The sequence below is a fragment of the Rattus norvegicus genome, chromosome 7, assembly GCF_021556685.1.
Source record: "Rattus norvegicus strain SHRSP/BbbUtx chromosome 7, alternate assembly SHRSP_T2T, whole genome shotgun sequence".
NCBI lineage: Eukaryota > Metazoa > Chordata > Mammalia > Rodentia > Muridae > Rattus > Rattus norvegicus.
The window spans coordinates 96,607,237-96,620,632 of NC_141540.1; the positions used below are offsets into that span (position 1 = coordinate 96,607,237).

General features: G+C 42.0%; 1 protein-coding gene across 4 annotated transcripts in view; it reads left to right on the plus strand.

The window, feature by feature from the left end:
• Positions 1–12,280, plus strand: part of Col14a1 (collagen type XIV alpha 1 chain) — a 215,166-nt gene extending 202,886 nt beyond the window's left edge. For 2 of the 4 annotated variants that reach the window (XM_087557373.1, XM_087557374.1), the window contains exons 46-48: positions 7,644–7,721; positions 9,704–9,859; positions 10,642–12,280. In XM_087557373.1, the coding sequence (XP_087413499.1) occupies positions 7,644–7,721; positions 9,704–9,859; positions 10,642–10,673 (266 nt within the window). In that variant the 3' untranslated portion in view covers positions 10,674–12,280. 4 annotated transcript variants of the gene reach the window in all.
• The last annotated feature ends 1,116 nt before the right edge of the window (positions 12,281–13,396 follow it).

The following is a 13,396-nucleotide window of genomic DNA, read 5'->3' on the forward strand; positions in this document are numbered from 1 at the left end:
TCTTTCTGGATTTAATCTCAGAAATTCAAGTTTTTAGTTCTCCCATCCTCTGTCTGTCAGAACCAGTGGTGGGAGTCAGAAAGCACAGTTCATATTGAAATACAGGGGAGTAAGTTCAGTAAGTTAAGTCCATTTTGGAGGGAGACAAAATCATGAGTCATTATTTAATTCAGCACCTTCCTAGATTAAAGCCAGGCATAAGAAAGGGCACTCTAGTGGGCCAACTTTCACCCTTCATTTGTGTGTTTTTCTCTCTTACAGCCTTTAATATCATTTAATTATAGATGTAGTTTTTTAGAATACACAGAGGTTTAAGCATCTCAAGGAAGTATAAGACAGGATCGATAGAAAAATATTTTTATAGGCATCACCATCTTTTGCAACACTGTTTCTGAGATGCATTGTAATCAAGACAAAACCATTCTCTAAACACATGAAGGTTTAAAAAAAAAGGCCATTGTCAAATTGAAATCAGATTAAATTATACCTTTGCAACCATAACAAAAGCTGTAAAGCAGTATAAAGGACTCTTTTTCTCCATGAAAGCCAATATAATTTTTTTACTTAAAAAATTAAAAATCTTTCCATCTAGACAGCAGTTCCAAACATATTTTAATAAATCAACCGACTGATTCGTCCCCATGAGTGTGTGACATGCACCATTAGCACCCAGGTGGAACAGACTGTCATGCCTTGGATTTTTAATGATTTCACTTTTGCTAATTCTATCTCGCCAAGGAGACTCTGTCCTCGTCAAAGAATGTATGTTTTATTTCCCTGGGCTGCCTGAGATTCAATAGTTCTTTCATAAATCTTAGATGATGCATGGCGCTGATTGCTTGTTGGCTAGCTTTGGGGCTGCTATTTCTCAATCCTTCTAGCAGCATGATCAAATTGGAAGCCTATGCTGTTGTCTTTACAGTGTGTTTGAGTGGGAGACAGCACATTAATGAACCATTGCTATAGGTGAGTGATGCTAGCATCACGTCTCAAGTCCACATCGTTTCTAAGGAGATTTCATTACACCAGGTAGGGGCAGTCGGGTCTCCAACAGGAGAAAGGGAAGGAAAGAAGGAGGAACAGCGGCAGAGAGGAAGGAATTCCTTTTTATTAAACCATACCTTTCCTTTTTCTAGATTTTCCAGGGCTTGAACATAAGAAATCAGGGCACAGGAAACATAACAAATCCTACTTCATATGACAAAGCTGAAGTTGTTTAGCTCTGACAAACTATTTTTTGTAGTTTTTTGGATGTGGCATCTCAAAAAGTAAATATCTTAATGATGAAATGAATGTACTCCAAATGCACATTTCAAAAGTGGGCTAAAGCATATATAGAAAAGACACATGCATTGGCCTTTCCAACTTCCTTTTTTAAAAAAGATTTATATTGGCATTCGATTACTAGGTAAATATGGCAAAATAGCTTGACTTTTCTGAAGTTCTTTGAAAAATTGGGAAAACAAAATGAGCCTCCTTATACAAAAAATGTGTTTGTTTATTCAAAAAGAAGTCCTGTTGATTTTTTAACACATTTTTATTTAAAAATTTTGTAGACTTTCCCCAGTTCCCTGATACAATTCTTTTCAATCCCAAGGGTAGATTTGTTCAAAACTTGGCTCAATTTTCCTGTTAACTACAAATAACATGAGTTCTTGATAATTTGTGCTGTAGATGATGTCATAGTATTTAAGGAGGATGTTGATGTTTTGGAGTGGAAAGTGACAGAGTAGCCTTTTCTCTTAGACACCGGCAGGGTCACAGTGTGAGTGCAAAAACTCAGAGCAAAAACTGGGACTTCTGGTCCCTTGTTCCTTTGCTCCATCCATGTACCTGTAGCTGTGACCAGGTAACCTACAGCTCTTCAGTAGAAAGATGAGTGTTAGTGACTGAGGACCATTTCTTTTTCCATTTCTCCTCCTTTTGCTGCAACTCCCCTCACACCATTCTTTTATTTCTGTCCCTGCATTTGCTCTTGTTAATTTATAGGTTCCACCTCTGTGTAGCTTTTAAGATCTTCTAATATTCATCTTACCTTTGAAATTAATCTTCTCTGTGTTAAATTCACTTTCCCAGCAAGGTCTAGAGTGGTTTGTATTTTCCTGGCAGGGTCCTGAGTTATAAATAGCCAGCTTCTAACATGAAAAAAAGGCAAGAGGGAGAACTCTTTAGGAAGGCTTATTAATATCTAAAAAAACGCCATAGTTTCTATCCTTGGTCAGTCTCACACAAAGTATAGAGCCCTGTATGATCTTAACTCACCCTCTGAACCAAGCACATAGAAATAGGAGAGCTGGGCAAGATGCATTGAACACTCAGCAAAATGTACGGAATTGGTCCATCTGCCTTCTTATGAGTGGTACCAAGGACCATGTACCTTTCAGACACTGGGACTCACACCACAAGAAGAACAGACTACACTTGGATCTCATTGCCAGCATCTCCCTAGCAACAGACAAACAGAACACAGCTGAAGCCTTGCTTCACAGTCTCTGGCTTCTTGGTGTAATGACATTGAACTCATTCCCTAGACCTTGCATATCTGCCCAGACAGAAATCCCAGGAGTTTCTCCAAATGCCTCAGCTCAGGAAGAAGTGAATCTGCTCCTTAGAGTCGCATGTGGTTCCTGCCTGGAGTGCTTAGGGGTGGCCAAGGGCACAGAATGGAATAAAATATTCCAAGTTGAAGGCCAATGGGCCAAACAAAATAGGAAACAGACAACAAAGGGCCCGACACAGGATATAGTTATCGGAAGTAAGATGAATCCTTTTCCATTCAACCCAAGTCTTAACTCGGAGCAGAAGGCAAGTGAGTAAGAGGACTCTTGGTGGTAAACTTGCAGCTGATTGCTGAGTTGAAGGTAGAGGGGACCATGTAGACTGTTTGGCAGGAAGCTGGGAAAGCAAGACCCTAACAAGAACAAACAGGCCGCAGGTCAGGGGTAGAGGTGGCAATGCACTGGCTTGCATAGAAGTGCACATCCCAGTCTACTCCAGTCGAAACTTTGATTCTGTTGTCCTACTTAAGCCAGGTAACTTGGCCTCAGTTTTACAACTCTCTTTCAGGGCTAGTAGTAGAATCAGCCCTGTTAGTTCTTATGAAGGCTAAAAATGAGCTTGCATATGTAAACCACCTGGCATTTATACCTTGCGAAATACTGTATAAGAATACCTGATACACTATCAGCCACATTTTTCTACTTATGAATGCCTACAGTGGAATTGACATTCACCCAGTAGTTTAACAATCTTTTAAATATTTTATGATATATATGCATTGTCAACATGTACAACCAACCAATTTAAGCTCATCAAGTAAATGAGACTCAGATTATAGTTATTTTTATTTGGCTTTGACAATTACTGGGGGGTAATGCCTAATCTACTTTTCTAACTGCTGTCATGGCTAACTCCTCAGTGGTGTACCCCAGACACTTGCTGTTTCTCCCAGCCACCTGCTCATGGTCCATCGCTCCTCAAGGTGGCATCATCCTCTTTCCTCATTTTTCTTCCTTTTCCTCCTAGTCTCTCCTCACCCCCCCCCCACCGTCCCATACAGGTAACTCACAGCCCACCTGTTTCTAATCCCTCCAGTAATTGGCCGTAGTCAATTTTATTTAACAGATAGTTTAAAATCAAGGAACACAGTTTGCACAACAAAAGCTTGTACTCATGAGAATACACTTGTAGTTATAGAACTTCCGGTACGGAATTTAGCGTTGCAATATATAGCAACAGACCAAACATCAACAATTAGTTACACAGAATAATTTTATTTTTTGAGGCAATGTCTCTCATATAGTCCAGGCTGCCTCAAGCTCACTATGTCACTGAGGCTGACCCTCTTAACTATAACCCCAGGATTATAGGCACATGGGGAATTAAAATGTTAAACAGTTTTAAGCTGGGAGATTAGAGTTGAAGTGTCAGCTTCAACTTGACCATTCATTCCTCAGACATCATACCTGCTAGTCACATTCATCTGAGTGTTGATTTAGGCACACCTCATTTAGTTGCTGTCCATAAGTTCCGGGGTACCTATGCACTGTGAGATTCTCATTTGGTCTTATACAAAAGATAAATAAGGTTTGGGGACAGCAGTCAAAAGGCTGTGTGTGGTTAAGATGGACATGAGAGGAAGCAATTAGATGGGGTCAGAGGTCATATAGGCTATGGGAAAGCAATGAGAGTAGAAAATATATCCATTCGTCCATTAGTTTACTCAACAACCCTTTTTGACTTTTGTGTCATGTGGTAAGAGTCCTGGAATGTAGTCGCAATAAGATAAATAACCCTTGATCTCTTGGACCCATTGTGGCTCTGCTCATTACAATTAGGACAAAGAATTGAGTTGAGACTTCGAGAATGAGGAATTGCTAGGTGTGTTGATGCATAACTTTAATTTCAGCACTTGGGAGGTAGGGACATGTGAATCTTTGTGAGTTTGAGGCCAGCCCGATCCTCATAAGTGAGCTCCAGGCCAGCCAGAACTATATAGTGACATCCTGTTTCAAAAAAAAAAAAAAGGCAAAAAGAATGAAGAATAGCTGTGGAAGCGGATGAGAGGGAGGGGCATTTCCTGCACTAAGGAAGGCCAGTCTCTTCCTAGAAGGGATACTGGCATGGAGCTTGTGTGACCTCATCTCATCGCCAAGTGGCCTCACCTTCAGGCTTTAAAAAAAAAACCCAAAAACCTTTGTTATGGACTGTGATGTTGTGTTCTGTAAAGAATATCTTTGTGCCCAGACAAGGGACTCAACTACGTCATGAGCAGCTGCAGACTCACGTTTTAGGACACTTGGTTCTCTTGCCCTTTATCCAGATCTATGAGACTTACAAAAGCATCTCTCCCCATTTAACTCTGGGTCTGTGTATAACTTGCCCTTTAATTTCAGTCCTCATTAATTTATTTATGGAGAGAGGGAGACAGACTGAGAGACAGAGAGAGAGAGAGAGAGAGAGAGAGAGAGAGAGAGAGAGAGAGAAACATACAGTCTAGCTCAGGTGTGGTGGGCATGAATACTCTTCATTATGGGGGTCATATGTACACAGACAAGTATTAACACATCAGCCTAAACTTAGAGGAGTATGGAATCAACAATAACTTCAAGGACAATAAAACCCAAAATTCCCTACCGATATAGATTTGTATCTTTACACTTTTCATTTTTCTGAGACATTTCAATGGAGTGGATATTTTTGTGAGGGTCTCTATCCGTTGCCATTACTTCTATTTTAGATAGCACCAAAGTATACTTACTTTTCCCTATAGATTTCCAAAATCAAAACATCCAGATTTACTACTTTGCACCCCCTTTGCCTTTTTCTTTCTGATGAATACGTCAGGAAACTGGGTTGCTGTTGCTCGGGGTACTTTCCTGGAGGTCCCTTCAAGCTCATGGCTTTTGCTGAGAGCAAGTCAAGATGCTCCTGCAGCATAAGTAATAAGGGGTCTGAGTCACTGGGTAGATGGGAATGAGGAGCTTAGTGTTAATCATCTGTCTTGTCTTACGTTTAATTCCGTCACAATCAGGGCCTCCGGTAAGGGTAGTCATGTGACACTGACAGAAGAAGAGGGACTGTCTCTAAATACGGAGATTCATTTTAGGCTCCAAGCATTGACAAGTGGGGCCCTCCACCAGCTAAGATGAACTAACTCCAGATAGCTTCTAAACGCATATGCAGTAGACGGTCTACAGGGGTTTGGATCTGCAGTGTCTCCAGAGCTCATGGTTTCAGTGTTTTTCTGCCACTTGCTATTTGTAAAGTAGACTTTAGGTGGTCACTTTGTTGCGTGGTTCACCACAGTGTGAGCAGGGTCTGCCGCATGCTGCTCCCACCGTGAATTCTGCCTTGCCTTTCCAGTGTGAAGGACCAAAGTTCCTGAATGTCTGAGCCCTGAAAATCTTTGTCTCCTCTAACAGGCTTCTTCTGCTTGGTACTTTGGTGTCTGTAACACAGAAGTAACACACTCGAATAGGGTGGTTTTCTGTCTGGCAGCTTGGTTGGCAACTGAACATGAAGCAAAGCCTATTAGAGTTAGCTTCATGACTTTAAGAGTCAAGGAGACAATGGAGTCACCTTCCAGAAATCTTTACCTCCCTGTGAGCTTCTCAAAGGGAGATCACAATCAGATGTCTGCATATTGGCATGGGTTGGACGGTGGTCAGTGAGGGCAATGATAGAGACGCTGTCTGTTATAGGGATCACTTAGCACCACCAAGGCTGTGTGCGGTAGGAATGGGTGCTGTGAATGCTACAGTAGTTGGCTCATTAGATGATTGCTACCCAGAAAGGAGAGCTCTTTATGTCAGAGATACTATGGTATTTAGACCCCAGGAGATGATTACTAGGATTACAGAATATAGCCAACCTGCGTAGCCATGCATTATACTGCATTATTTAAAAACTGTTCATCCCTAGCTGCTTCCCTCCTTAGCCATTATTTCCAGAACAAATACTACACCAAACACTTTCCATTTTGTAACTTAGAAGCTAAGGTGTCAAAACATTATTTCCAGCTGCCAGTATTCTTGATTATTATTTCAAATTTGCCTATGGTGAATACGCATTACATTTATGCTAAGAAGACGTTATTATAGTTTGAACTTGTAAATCCTTTATAGTACTACTACCTATCACATTTGCTATTCTAATTTACTGACATTTCCCTCCAGGCTCTGTCAATTAGACCTTAAGTGTTGTTAAAGGGAGATGCTGTTTTGCACTCCAATCTTTCTGAGCATTGTTGTATCTGAACACCGTGTAGCAGAGACACTGTTATGGAAGCTATGGACCTGCTTCTAATATAATACTAATGTGTCTTGGATTGAGGCCTGTCCATCTAAAGGCGCTGTCACCCGTCCAGTGCTCTTGCTGTAGAATATGATTGGATATGGATGTGTCAGAGTATATTGACTGTGATGATTTTTTACCTGTAGAATTGTGTGGATACTGAAAATTGAGGCAGGTGTGGTAGTGTACACTTTTAACCCCAGTACTCAGGAGGTAGAGGCAAGCAGATCTCTGTGTGTTCATGGCCAGCCTCATCTACAGAGTGAGTTCAAGGCCAGTCATATGAGAACCTGTCTCAGAAAAGTACTGTAAATTATTTGGAATAAGAGGTCTGCTCCGTGGAAAAGAAACTCAAATAGGCTTAGACGTTTATGGGACCGAATCAGCCAAATCAAACACGGGATTTCTTGAAGCTTCCAACTACTTAATGGAAAGTCATGTACTTCAGAACTTTGTTGTTTAATTATAATTCATGCCTCTTGTGAATGTAATTATGGGGTGGACCCAAAGGAAAATGTTAGTCATGTCCACTTGTGACTCTTATTGTGCTACTTGTGGACTGCCAACTGCATACACTGAGTGTCTGCTGTGTGCAATGGCAGGCCTGGTCCTGGCAGACTGAAGTAGGAAGGAGGAAAGGATGAAAAAGTATGGCTGCAATGCCGATCCTCTGGAATGTGATTTTGTAAAAGCTCACTGTGTCAGAATCTAACCTGAAATCTTATCATACCTGTAACCTTAAACTGTCTTCATTGTCCTCACCAGAAAAGTACCCTTGTAACATATAAAACTGGGAATTCTAAGATTTAAATCTGAAGACAACCCCTCTCCCCCTTTTTTTGAAATAGGTCTAACTGGTGTCAAAGGAGATAAAGGAAACCCAGGCATTGGAACTCAAGGCCCAAGAGGTCCACCTGGGCCAGCAGGTAAATCTTTCCACCTAACAAATTATAAGGCATAAATCTTTATGATCACTTCATAGGTCAGAGAATAGTCATATTACATCCTCGGGTCAACTGGAATAACTATATTTTTCATGTGTTTTATTGCAAGGCCAGTGCACTGGTTACAGGTCACCCGTTATGTCAGCCTCAAAGGTTACAACACATTTGGGTTTGTTTTGCTTGAATGCATTAAATGAGGTTATAGTAACAGGTAAATTCCAAGTGCTTGGTGGCCCAAGGAAGTGTTACTTCCTACTTGCATATGTGCATGTGTTTAAGGTGAACACTCTCCCATGTTTAACCAGATGATGTTGCTCATGAGTTGTGGACCCTCCAAGAAAAAGATGTGGAAGGCCCACTAATCTCATCTCCTAAATATGGTGATGTCTTCTATCCAGTCATACTCCTCTGGCTGGAACTAGCCACACAGCCTCATCTGAACTGGAAAGGAGGCATGAAATCGAGAGAAGCACAGGGGAGTTTGAAGAACATTGGTAGTTCCTGCTGTGGTTGTCTTGCCAAATGAGCTTTGTGGAAGTTTTGAGTCTTGGTTACAATATCATGTTTTTCAAATTATCTCCAGATGAGCCGAGTTGTCACCGGAAACATGAGCTTGTGTCCTGTTGTATTCACAGTACTCCTCTTAGCCTTATTGAGACAAATGCTTATAGACTGTTTTTCCCCAGGCCAACAATGGTTTTGGAATACAGCTCTAAGCTGTAGCTCCAAAGCTATAGGTCCATCTTGATGTAAATACTTCTCCTAGAGGTTGTGTGAAGAACTGCTATCACGTGGTGCATAGTTAGGGTGGTTTGCGAGAACTGACCGACTGAAACTAAATGTACATGTAGACTCCACATTCCTCAAACAGCAAGTGCTACTTGTGTCTATATTTCATTTCAATGCTCATTAGTGGAATTTAACTTTCTATGGTTGGAATATTTCATACACACACATAATTTGTCTCGATCAAATTCATCTCCATTCCCTCTGAGATTTCTGCTCATCTGCCCCCACCAAACCACTTTTTCCTTCTAACGTCGCATGCTCATTTTTTAAAAAAGCTACCAGGTCTACTTAGCGCTCCCTATATGTGCTCAGAGGCAGTAGTCTTTCGAGAGCTGCTTTCCTGATAAAACAAAGAAGCAAACTGATGTCTCCTCTCACCACAGCCATCAGTTGCCAATAAGTCCTCAGTGAGGAGCGAGGCTTCAGGAGCCCCTTACTTTCTCTGTGTACTTGAGTGACTTTATTTCTAGTTGAAGAATGCCTTTTAATCTAAGAACAGCCAGGCCTAAAATTCAATAGGCATGCAAAAAAACCAAACCAAACCAAACCAAACCACTAACCCAACACATTTCTTGAATTCAAAAACATTTTTAATCACCCCTTATTTCCACTCATAGTTCTTAATTGATGTAAGATGGCCTAGGGAAATAGAGACCAATGCACTGGGTCCAATTTTAAACTACTTCTCATTTGTCTCTTCCCGGATTACGTTTTTAGACCTTGACTAATTTAATTAGTTGAAATCATAAGCCGGTACTAATTTACACGACAATTTTAGCCTTATGAGGTTGTGATCTGAATATATTTGTGTGTGTGCACATGTGTGCTGGCCCTTATATTGGGTTCTGTTAGAAAACAAGAGCTCCACTGAGAAAATGAGGGTTTTGAGAAGGGCCTCCTCCTTGTCCCTTAATGCTCAAGAGGACACAAAGAATTCTCCTAATTTTGCTCCTAATTCTGGAGCTGATTACAAGCATTGTCTCTGAGGAGAGCACATGACTCTGGTACAAGCCCAGGGCCTCTCAGGAAAAGAACACAGCAAATAGAACAGCTGAATCCCCTCATTGTTGAGACACACAAGGTTGCTTCTTCTAAAGTTAATGTACCTCACGGTGATCTCCAAACTCACTCCATTGTTGTAAATAACAAACTCTTTGCCTTTGGTTGCTTCACAGGACCTTCAGGGGAAAGTCGTCCTGGCAGTCCTGGGCCACCTGGCTCTCCTGGACCAAGGGGTCCCCCAGGCCACCTGGGAGTACCTGGGCCACAGGGTCCTTCTGGCCAGCCTGGATATTGTGACCCATCCTCGTGTTCTGCTTACGGCGTTGGAGGTAAGTGTCAGAGTTTTGAGGGCTTTGCACAGTTATACAATGGTTACTACTAACCTGTGTGTGGTGGGGGGTTGAAAATTAAACAGTTAGGGAGGGCAGCAGAGCCTGAACCCCCCACTCCTTTTCATCATCTTCTGTAGAATGTAAATTACTGCACAATCTATTCACATCCCTTAGGAGAGACTTAACACTGCAGCCATGTTTTATTTGCTTCCAAATGTTGATTCCTGGGCTGGGGAAATAGCATAGTGGTAGAACATTGTCAAGTGGCGACCCACAGAGACTTGGCCTCCTACTGGGCCACTTGTCACGTACGGTTTAACATTTAAATATCGTCCGGACTGTTCCTGTTATGGTGGGGCCATGACATCCTGTGAGGTTTCATTCTCAGTTTTAGATCTCCCCCATAGTAAGCAACACCCCTCCCCCAGATTCCTTCAGGTGACATCTGCCCACCACGTGACAAGAAAGGTCTTAAGATAAAAGTTGTCACACTGTTTTTACCTCATCACTAAGTGATAGGCTGAGATTTTGAGAGATGAAGCTTCCCACACATGGAGGCAGTCTGCCTGCTCACCCTGGGGACTTTCTGAATCATCCAGAGAGAGGTTCAGAGACAGCTATAGGTCTGTCAGGAGGTTAATCGGAAATGTGCCTCTTTCCTTTTTAAGAGAATTTTAACCGTCGTTGCCAGAGAAAATGGTCAAAGTTTTGTTGATGTATTTTTTTTCTGTTCATCCTTTCCCTCCCTGTCCTCTCAAATCTGTCCCCTGTCCCTTAAGATGTCATCCCGTACAATGATTACCAGCACTGAAGTGCCAGTCCTGCCGTTGGTTGCATTGGCCTGGGCATTTGGCTATGGATACAGAACTGGTTCACCACCACTACTAAGCTCCTGCCTCTGATCACGGTCACCTCTTTCCTGCCTCACCTGCTTTGCTGTCTCAGACTTTCAAGTCCCCTGCCTACCCCGCTCCAGACATGCTGGAGTGATAAAATCACAGTGTAACAAAGTAACATGAGACAGCTGTAGTAGAGCTGACTTCCCGGCCAGTCAGAATGGAGGTCTGTGATTGCGCACCAAGACTTTATCCCAAACGCCTCTGGACGGAGTCTCTGTAATGGTTAACTAACTGTACGAGTCTCTTTCCTATCCCACTCATTATGATGAGCATTTTCCTCCTGGCTCTTTTGCTCCGCCTCCCTCCCTTTTCCACTCTCTCCTGGTGATGGACTTGTAAAGAGATTGTTTTTTAATTTTCTATTTTCTTCTACGATTCTACTGCATTTCAGGGTTTCTTTTGTAATAAATACATCTGGTATTTAAGCGATTGTCATGGTTCCAGTTTTCTAACTCCGTTGTCTAGATTGTCCCTTCTCTTCCTCCTCTTACTAACTATAAAGCCTCATGGGGAAGCCGCATGGTGGGCTGGACAGTGAGTGCTTTCTCCTCACACACCCATGGTTTATTGACCAAATTTGTGTCCCTAAGGACTCAGATAGGGGAGATTATCCACTTATGGTTCCTGGGTCCCATCAAGCCCCCACCCCCACTTTTCCTCTTTAGTGTCCCATCCAGATCAACCCGAGTTCACACCGGTCCAGGACGAGCAGGAGGCCTTGGATCTGTGGAGCGCAGGCATCTGATGACCTCAGGAGACATTGGAAGAGCAGGGGCAAGCCCTCTTCTGGAGCTTCACTTAGCAAATGTTGTCACGTGGTTTGTACTCTACTTTGCAGAGGGAGGCAGGGCTGATGTTATGGGGTCTATTTCCTCTGTGGCTAAGTCAATATTACTGTTTCAAGAAATTGTGTTTTTAAACCACCTTTTTCTGTGACACTGTTTTGACCGCACACCAGATAATTTGGTCTCCTTCCAAAGAAGGATACACTGAACCCTGGAGCTTCTCTGTTACATCATTTCAAGTTGTAAGATAAGTGAGAGAAGTGTGGTTATATCAGAGGGAATTGGGGGCCCAAACAACAGAAGAGCGAATTCAGAGACTCCCTGTTTATGCCACTGACCCCATACCCGTGGCTATGAGCTTTATGGTAATTAAGTAACACCGTCACTGAGGAAACTACCTCCTTCGTGTCTAACCCGATCTTTCCAATTCATAGATTACTCAGTAACTGGTTTCACAGGTATTCGGAATAAGAGCTAGAGTGTAGCCTTTCTAGATTTGGCAATTAAAAAAAACTATAGAATCTGTTTTCCGGCAGTTTTGATTCGTATAAAATAATGACTTCCTACCAATTTCAATGCAGAAGAGACCCATTTTTTGACAAATCATTTGTCCAGAAGTGTGTTTCAGGGCTTGCCTCTCCTTGACTACAGGGATTGCTTTGTAAATGCAGATATGTTTTTTGAAGACTCGTTTTTATTCTTTTTTTATAAGCAAATAAAAACTTAAAACACCATGTGTGGATTCTTTTTCCTGTACTTCTGAACGCCACCTTCAGCCTTTGTGGTCTTAGTTGCCTGTCTACCTGAAAAGGAGCAGCTGTGTTCCTACAGCTAAGCATTCTACCTCTTACTCCTTCATCCCTCTATCCTCAGTGGGGTAGAAAGATGACCAGAACTAATGGACGTCACACAAAGACCCTAGCATCATTTTAGTATCATTTATCACATTTAATATCATCTACCAAGTTTACTCAATAAGACAGTGGTGAGCCGAAGAGCGCCTGTGCCATTCCTGTCTGTACTAAGACATTCCTAGAAACCTCTAAGGCAATGGTGCTCACTCTCCCAATCCTGAAACCCTTTAGTACAGCTCCTCGGGTTGTAGAGATCCCCCAATCATATTATTATTTTCTTTGCTGCTTTTTAACTGGAGTTTTGCTACCTGTGTTTGGAAATGTGTTTGCAGATGGTCTTAGGTGACTTCTGTGTAAGGGTCATTGGACACCGAAAGGAATCACAGCTCACAGGTTGAGATCCTCTGCTTTAGGTGATAAAGAGGAAATTAAATTGAATCCCATAGACTCTAGACCTTAAACTAGAACTTTTGTTTTTATTTCAAAGGGAAAAATCTATTGAAAATAGTTGAATTCTATTATTTATTCCTTATTAGACTATTTGCTCTCCCCTAACTCATATAAGGCATGCAGACTATCCATCTCAATAGGCACTGTTTAAATGTCCAGACTGAGAAACCTAAAAGAGGACTATTAGGGAGCAATGTGTTATCTTCCCAGGCACTTAAGTTGGAAGAGTTCTCCTAGGGACCTAGGTCTGACTAGGATCCTGTTTTGTTCTATTTGCTGGTTGGAGTTAGGAAGGAATCAAAGCCATATTTTCTGTGAGCCCTCACTCCTCAGTTGTCTGTCCCTGCTAACAACCATTTTAAGAAAGTTGGGTGGCTTCATTTACAACCTAACTTAGATTCTGTCTGAGTCAGGAGAAGGCGCAGAAGAAGCCGCATGTGTGTTGAGTCACAACATTTTCTTGCTCTACATCCCTCTGCAGATCTCATTACTGCCTTGGTTTTTGTTACTAGAGAGAAGAAATCTTGCTCACAAAAGATTCAACCA